Source organism: Marmota monax, unplaced genomic scaffold (genome assembly GCF_021218885.2).
Source record: "Marmota monax isolate L192 unplaced genomic scaffold, Marmota_monax_Labrador192_F-V1.1 WCK01_AAM20220418_F8-fsc00001, whole genome shotgun sequence".
In the NCBI taxonomy this organism is placed as follows: Eukaryota; Metazoa; Chordata; class Mammalia; order Rodentia; family Sciuridae; genus Marmota; species Marmota monax.
Window position 1 is genome coordinate 59,777,691 of NW_026693777.1, and position 8,651 is coordinate 59,786,341.

At 45.2% G+C, this 8,651-nt stretch overlaps 1 protein-coding gene and 1 pseudogene across 1 annotated transcript in view; one reads left to right on the forward strand and one right to left on the reverse strand.

The window, feature by feature from the left end:
* Positions 1 to 8,364, reverse strand: part of Myo1e (myosin IE) — a 191,099-nt gene extending 182,735 nt beyond the window's left edge. The window contains exon 1 of the mRNA XM_046460896.2: positions 7,976 to 8,364. Within this exon, the coding sequence (XP_046316852.1) occupies positions 7,976 to 7,978 (3 nt within the window). The 5' untranslated portion in view covers positions 7,979 to 8,364. The remainder of the gene's footprint in view (positions 1 to 7,975) is intronic.
* LOC124104183 (splicing factor YJU2-like) lies at positions 31 to 2,201 on the forward strand (annotated as a pseudogene).
* Positions 8,365 to 8,651: the final 287 nt, after the last annotated feature.

The following is an 8,651-nucleotide window of genomic DNA, read 5'->3' on the forward strand; positions in this document are numbered from 1 at the left end:
TATATATATATATATATATATGAAGCTTAATGCATATTTGGTGAGTAAAAAAAATGAATGAGCTCAGCTGGTGGCCACACCTGTAATCCCACAAATTTGGGAGACTAAAGCAAGAGGATCACAAGTTCAGGGCCAGCCTCAGTAATTTAGCAAGCTCTTGTCTCAAAATAAGAGCTGAGATGTAGCTCAGTGGTAGAACATCCCTGAATTCAATTCCCAGTAAAGAAAGAAGGAAGGAAGGAAGGGAAGGAGGAAAGGAAGGAAAGAAAAGAATGAATAGAATGAATGACAAGGAACATAGCAACTAGCAGCCATGTAGCCATGGCAAGTCACAATGATTAACCAGCAGCAACTGACTATTTGGGGAAGAAGCATCTGCATGGAACTTCTCCAAATTGAGACGGCACCTAGAATTTTTTATTACACACTACAAAGGTTGCAACACAGGAGGGAAGACAAAAGGCCTTGGAGCTTGATGGATGGGATAGAATCACAATCAATGAAAAAGGCAAGTTCTGTATGCCATAGCCAATAACAAAAGCAGAAGGAAATGACATTACAGAAGTGCTGGTACTGTTGGAGAAGCTGGATATACACGGAGCCTCCCCAGTTCTCTGGTGCTTGTGAGGTGAATTGGCAGCAAAGATGTTGGAGTGAAAGATTTTATACAGATGCTATTTGTCTGAGGAGACCCTTCAAGGTTCCCAGACTCAAGCTATGCAGAAACCAGCAAGACCTGGACCAGTTGGTGGCCCTCTTCAATACAAGGTGTAAGACACAGAGTAGTACATCTACAAAGGGAAGACATGCTACATTCACAAAAAGGCATTGTACAAACAGGTCTGCCTATACCTGCCCATCTTCTGCTTCTACATCTAATGCACCTGCTGCCTGGCAGAGATCACTTTCAATAATATACCATGGAGCAATGAACCACGCTAAACTTCCAAGGTGAGAAGCTTCTGGGGAAGAAGAGGGTACAAAAGGACCAGACCAAGGACTCCAAGCTGGAGACAGAGGTCCTGAAGAACCTGCAGGAGCTTAAGAACCTAAACCAGAAGCAGGCTGACCTGGATTTCCAAGGCCATGCTGTGGCGGCACCGCCTGCACATCGCAAAGCAAAAGGAGGGAAGAGTGGGCAGCCTTGGTGGAAGAAGCCAGGAAAAGAAGACTGCTGAGGACTCTGACTCAGAGGACAAGGCTGCTCCCACCCACCCTGGCTGGTCCTCCTGCAAAACCCTGCCGCCATCTTAGATGAGGCCCCAAAGACCAAGAGGAAGGCAAAAAGCTGGGTAAGGCGTGTCAGGCCTGGTCCTGGTAAAGAAGATAGACTTGGGTTGCAGCAGCAAGCAGGGTGAGGTGGTACCCACATCAGATGATCCAAAGAAAAGGAAGATGGCTGACCCTGCACTCCAGATGCCTGAGTCATGTAGGTGTGTATTCAGATAGTGAGGATAGTGGCAGCAACTCAGGCCCCAAATAGGGCCCTGCCTAGGACCTTCCCCAGGTCAAAAGTCACAAGTCTAGCATCAGTCACATCTAAGGCCCTAGGATCTGGTGCTCAGGGCAGGAAGCCTCAGCACCAGAGATATGGACAAGCACCAGCATCCTCCAAGAAAGGCTTACAGGGCCAGTGAGAGTTTCAACTCAGGTACATGGCTTCTTCCACCATCTCTAGAGCACCTCAGGGACACCAACTCTTCCTGCCCCCACTTTACACTGGGTTGAAAACTGTGACATCCCTGGAGCATCTCTCAGCAGTGACATGCAAAGAAAACAAAAGAGCATCTCTTGGGCCATCCTTTAGTATTTCTGGCATGTGGGTAAGCCTGCCCACCCTCATTACACACCTTAGGGCAGGGACCTAGGAATGTGGAGCATATACCCATCCTGCTCCAACTTCACACCAAAAAGCTGAGCAGTTCACTACTGACCACAGCAATTCTAGTATGAGCAAGGGGGAACTTTCACCTGTGCATACTTCTAGAGGACATCGTCAGTTCAAGCAATCAGGCTACATGGGATTACAATCCTGCCACCAAAATATGATAAATATGGTTACTATAGAAAAGGATTTATAAAACGAGTGGAAAAACACTGAGCACAGATAATATAGTTGCCCCATAATTATAACTATGTAAAAACAGTGTGTTTGGATAGGTTGGAAGGAAATCCAAAGATATAAAAATAATTATTGTGTGGAGCATAATGATGAGTGGATTCTTCTAAATTTATTTCTTATCATCTTTTAAAGCTGATACAGTGATGAATCAGAAAATAAGTAACAACCTTCCATCTTGGAGCAGGCCTTCTTGAAGAGTTCCAGAAAGAAAATTCCCTGGTCATATCTAGACTCTTAAGGAAATAGACTCTAATCCCACCCCATTTGGTGAGAAAAGTCTTTTTTAGGCTGAGATTAGAAAACTTGTACTCTGTCATCTGTTCATCAAAAACCAGCTATGAGACTTCAGAAGTCATTAACCCAGCTCTAGGCCTCTTTATGAAATCAGACAAAAGGGTTTAGGACAGAATTCCTAAGCTCTCTTTGGGCTTTTTGTATAATGCAACATATGTTTTACTTTCTACAATGTAGATAATGATTATAAAGTACTATGACTTTGTATCACACATGAGAACTCTAGACACTAGAGAGTGTGAACTCCTTCAGGTTAGTTTTTATACTTAGTTCCCTGAAAAAAGGACCTCCTGTTTGTCCTCTACATGATAATGCACATCTTCAGTAGGGCTAGTTTTCCCCACTCTGAGGCAGAATGTAACTTCTGGAAACAGTTGAAAGGGACTTGGTACAAAATCTGGTGAGTAAGATGGAGAATCAGGAGAGGCACTAACATTTTAGATTAGAAAGGAAGTAAAAAAATAGATTTTCTTATGTAGCTCATAAATGACCATTCAAAAGTGCTTTGAACAATGGCAATGACGTTGTTCCCATGATAGCAACTCAGAAGGGAGGGCCAAGTTCACTTGCATATACAGTGTAAGTTCTAAGGCTTGCCATTGTTTTAGGAAAAGCTCTTCTAGTTCTTCTCTCAAGTGTGACTGTCATAAAAATATGTTTTAAAAAAATAAAAAGCTCTACTAGAATACCCAAAAACCTTTGCCCCTGCCAAAATAAATTCTGAAGTTGAAATTCAAAACACAATTTGTTTACCATTATTATAGAATGTGCTTACCACGCTGAGATGTTTATTTTTAATACCTTGGGCATTTAATCTTTAACCCCTCATCTATTTTGTAAACATCAAGTTCAAGCAAGGTAAATAATAAAAACCTATATTAGGGGCTGGGGACACAGCTCAGAGGTAAAGCATTTGCCTGGCATGCACAAGGTCCTGGGTCCAATTCCCAGTACCCACTGTGAAGCTCGTAATACCATGCACTTGTATAGAGGTTTCAAAATATTTCTGCATGTTGAAGCTGATGAAAGGAACTCTCACATGTTCTTACTAAGTAATGAGACCCAGTCCTCATCTCATCAGGAAATGCAAAGTACTACATGTTCTTTCTTTCATTTAGTCTCACATGAGCACATGCTAACTAGGTACATATTCCAAGTCATAAAAATGCTCCCTGCTGCTCACTCACTAATCTTAAGGACCTGAAACAGATCTCAAACTCAGAGATTCAGCTGTGAAAGGAGTGATAAAAAGAGCCATCATGCAACATAGAGGGCTATGACATTTTCACTGCAGGAAGGAGTTGAAGGATAAGAAAGAAAAGTTCAATTTGCAGCCTCACCACTCACAAAACCATCTTAACTGGTGTTTGGATAGCTACGAATAGTAGCAGCTGCATGCAGATTTTCCATTTTAGTAGCTTAGAAATTCCATGGGTAGAAAATACCAGGCAAGTCCAGTTCTTTGGGGAGACTGTGAGAGGCTGTGGACTTATCAGGAAATATTAAAGTCATTTGCTGCATATATGGCTAAAATTTAGATATTCCTGCTAGTGAGTGAATGGGAGGAAATGCCGTGGTTCCCAGATACCACACTGAGATTTACAATAGTGGCTGCAAAAAGCTGACCTACAGGTGAGTTTGTTTGGTCCTTCAGTGATAGCAGTAACACTTTTAAAAATTGACAGATCTAGCATAAAAACCTGGATTTCCAGTTTCTCTTGAAAAGCAAGATAACTTGGTAATATGGTCAATTGAACTATATGGCCCAGGGTCAAGTAGTGGTGGTTCTTGGGAGGGGGCATTCCATATTGACTTTCTAGAGATCGGCCTCCCCTGCCCCCCACCAGACTATATCCTGACATTGAAGTTTGCAACCACTGAGAAAGCTATAGAGCCCAGCAAAACAGTGGAAGAGATGGCCTTTACCTTCTGCAAATATCTGCTTCCCACACTTCTCCATCTCTCTCCATCTGCTGCCCCATGGGGCTTCTCCAAAGAGAGGAGGCTCTGAGCTGGCCATAGATTTTTCTACTAAGATGGCCCATACACACTTGCCCCAGGGTAATATCCTGGGCTTCAGTTATTTCCCTAACCCCCTGACTCCATCAAAACTTCCGTGCTTTATCGCATTCCTTTTTGTTTTGTTGGATTGAGTTATTTTGGCTAGGAGACTTCAAGCAATCTGATAAACCAATCAGTGGAAATGAACTAGGTTACCTTCCCAGAAAACATATTCAAAATGGTTTCCAGACTTTATAAACACATATCAGGCCTCACCCAAAGAAACATACCTGTGGTCAGCTATCTATCATGTTTCTGTTTTTATGTATTTGTATGCATAATATCTACAATTTATTCAAAAGTAACAAGTAAGGAAAAGAGAAAATATCTTAGACCTTTTTTTCAGATAACAGTCAATTCAGATTTATGCAAATATTTCTGCATACTTAATTCACAGAAATCCCATCAATCCCAGATTCTGGGGCCAAAACATATAGCAGGGCTATGTGGGTACATCAGACAATTCATCATGGGTCCATCAGACAATTCATTCTGTTCACGGCCACAAAAGTTAACTTTCTTAGCAGATTACGAGAAAGGCATACTCTATGAAGAAAAACTTAGATGTATGCTACTGGTAATTAAAGCCAAAGCAGACTTTTTTTTTTCCTTTTAAGTTGTAGATGGACATAATACCTTTATTTTATTTACTTATTTTTTAATGTGGTGCTGAGGATTGAACCCAGTGCCCCACGTGGGGTAGCCAAGTGCTCCATCACTGAGCTACAATCCCAGCCCCCAAAGAAGATTTTTAAACTCTCCTAAATGACATTTAACTAAATTATGAAGATATACAGAGGGTTTTTCTTTGTTTTGTTTGTTTTTAATTTCTTCAAGCCTCCTGAAGAAGAAGATACGAAGAACTATTGCTGGTAGTGTTCTTGGTTTTTCCAAGATGAACAAGTGTCCCAAAGTGAGTGTTCAGGAGGAAGATATGAAGTGAATTACAAATTGTACATTGTGTTCATGATTCAGAAATGACAGTCTTCCTTATGAGTCACAAGTGAATACTTCTTGGTAGGGCCTTGGATACAGGTGGAGAACTTTTCTAATGCACTAGCAGTCTTCCAAAAAAACTATGCACGCGCGCGCGCGCGCGCGCACACACACACACACACACACACATACACACCCCAGTACAGGTGCCCTTCCCATGCCTGGCCAAGGACCTCTGCTCCAGGCTCATTTACAGCCACACCCACTGATGGTGATGTCCCTTCCTTCCCTGTTCTAAGCAGCTGAGAGACACACAGGGCAGGCCCAGGCGATGTGGAACACAAAAATGAAGCTTCTTTTGGCTTGATGGACTCTTACGTAAACTTTAAATATTAGACCTATTATAACTGGAGTTTCTCGTTTTTTAAGATGTTGATGCTTTGTTCTAAGGAGATGTCACATATGTAACGAACAATTTTTCAAGTCAGGGAAGAAAGATCATTTAAATTTTGGCCACATGACTCTGGATTGGGGAGATCTATCAATGGCACATCTCCCATTTCAGAACAGCCAGCAGTTTCAACTTTTCTTCAGTGAGCTGTGTCCTCAGCAACCTTATCTGATGCCCAGATAGTCGCCCGGAGGCCCATGACATGCCCATCTGTGCTGATGGCAGGGAGCCATCAATAGGTAAGCCACACTCTGTCCTCTGATAAGTCAACTCTGGAGAGGACTCTACTTTAAGACATGCCTCCATACATCCACAGACCAACCATCTACTTCAACAGCAAACTGACCAAATTGACCATGACATTTTTGAGGTCTCCAAAAATGCACCCCCAACTATGTTTTGGTCTGCCCAACAAGAAAAATGAGTTAAATGAGAAAAAGTTAATTTGTCAAGGTACCAAGTAGTTAAATTCAGCAAGATTGTTGAAGCTTTTGACATAAACACATTGATTTTTTTTTTTTTTTAGAAATATTGAACCATGGAAAATAATTACAGCAATTCTAAAGTACTCGCACTATCACGTTGCCTAAATTCACATGGCCTGATGCTCAATTAAGTAGTTCCACCCAAATACACATTCAACGTAAATGATTTTCTGTGGGGGTTCCAAAAATAATTTGGGGTAGGCTGACTGCTTAAATCTTTAAACCGGAGGGGAGAGTTTATTTATAGATAAAGTATTCTCTTAGGAGCAAAGGTGACATGGATTTGAACTATGTAAAAAGTAAAGCTTCGGTCCAGGGCACCTTTTAAAGGTTTTGTTTGTTTTTGTTGGGCTGGTATAGAGGCTCTGATGGGCCTTAGCTAGAGTCCTTCAGACCGGTCATGTGGGATATAGATTTTTAAATGAGAGCTGTGCTGAGTGTCATTTTGACTTAGCTTCACTTTCACAGTCATTAAACAATCACGAATCCGAAGACGGTTCATCCACCTAAGCAGGGTTCTTTGAAAAGAGGCAAGTGTGGAAACTATGAAGCCTTGTAGAACTCTTTTTTCTTTTTCTGAAGGACTGCCAATCTCTTGAAAATAGAGTCCTTGCTTTTGTGCCTCGGAAGGAAAACTACACCACACCAAAGCTCAAGGGATGTGGCTAAGGTTATTGGGAGGGAGGAGGAGTGTGGCCAGGCTGGGGACTTGGGGCAGCGAAAAAGTTACAAGCGCATAAGAGAAAGAGGCAGCCAAATCCGTGTGTTTCCAAAGTGCCAAAGGAAAAAGGAAAAAAAAAAAAAAACTGAGGACTTTTGGAGTGCAAACTCAAAGAGTTTCTGTCACCTCGCACTTGGGAAGGGGTGGGGCCCTCCACGGGCGGTGTTTACTCGGCCTCTTGGGCGCAAAGACCCCAGCGGCCAGCGCGTCTCGCGGGTCCAGCCAACGTGGCTCCAGCCTGCGCCCGGATCACTTTCGCTCTGCGCCCGCAGCCAGGTGCTCGCTCTACCTGGCGCCCCCGGCTGCCTTTGTGCGGCGCGCGGTCCCTAGCCAGGGCAGGCCAGGCCGCCTCCACCGGCGCGCGATGCCAGGAGGGACAGCTGCGGGCACTGCCCGCCACCGACCAGCGCAGGGGAGGACAGCGAGCCGCCAGCGCTGGTGCCAGCGGGCGGGAGGGGGACGATGGGGGTGGGAGGGGGCGCAGCGGGCCGACTGCGGCGCAAAAGTCCCAGCGAACCTCGCCCGGGATGGTTAGGACCCGAGGGGCACAGGCAGCCCCCCCAATCTTTCCAGCAGGGAGAAAGGGAACCCTCCCGTTGCCGTGCCCCTGAAACCAGATGTGCCCGCACTCTGGCTTCCGACAGCTGCCAGCCACAGCAACCCGGCCACAAAAGTTTCGCGACGCAGAAAACGACTTGAAAGAAAGTTTTCTTTGGCCCCTCGAGCCTTCTCCCCGAGCCCGGGTTTACCGAAAGTAGCAGGAAATCAGAGCTCGCAACGTGCCGACTCCTGCGTCCACCTTCTCCACCCCTGGCCTGGGCAGCGCGCCCAAGGTGGGTGCCCCGGTTTGGACTTCTAGCCCCTTTTCAAGATCGGCGTCCTGAGACGCAGCTCAGTCAACTCACCATGGTGACTCGCGCCGCGGTCTCTCCTCTGCCGGTCCGGCTGCCTGGGAGCTGGGACTGGAACGCAATCTCCTGGGCGAACTTCAAAAGTTGTTTCCCCTCGCCAAAAACAGGCTCCCGACACCCAAGCACTCACAGGAGCCAATGGGAACCCAGGGGGGACTCCATCCAGGCGGGATTCGCGGGTCTAGGTGAGGGCGAGACCGGGACGATTCAGCAGTTGGAGTGCATGCTGCAAAGGGCTGGGGTCCACTTGGATCTGGTGATCGCCGACCGCCTAGATGAGTCCGATGAGCTCAGCTTGTGTGCCTGCCTAGTTCCCCTGGTTCTCTTCTCTTTCTTCAACCACTTAATCCGTATTCCTCTGGCTCAGCCTCGGCTCGGGCCGGGCAATCTGTCCATAAATGGAGAATTCAGCTCAGGCCCGACCAATCAGAATTTGTTTTCGAAGCGTCACTCCTCAGGGAAACCCTAGTAGCCAACAAGCTTGGAGCTGCTGGAGTTTCCAAAGACCTCTGGATCCTGTAGTCCTTCTTCCTCGCCAGCCTGCAAAGAAACCTGCGGACCAGCTCGCCTCTGGTAGCAAGACCTGAATTGTTAGAATTGTTAGGAAGAAAATTCCCAGTGAAAGAGAAATAAAACTCTCACTTTTTTTTTTAATGTGAAGGTTAGAATA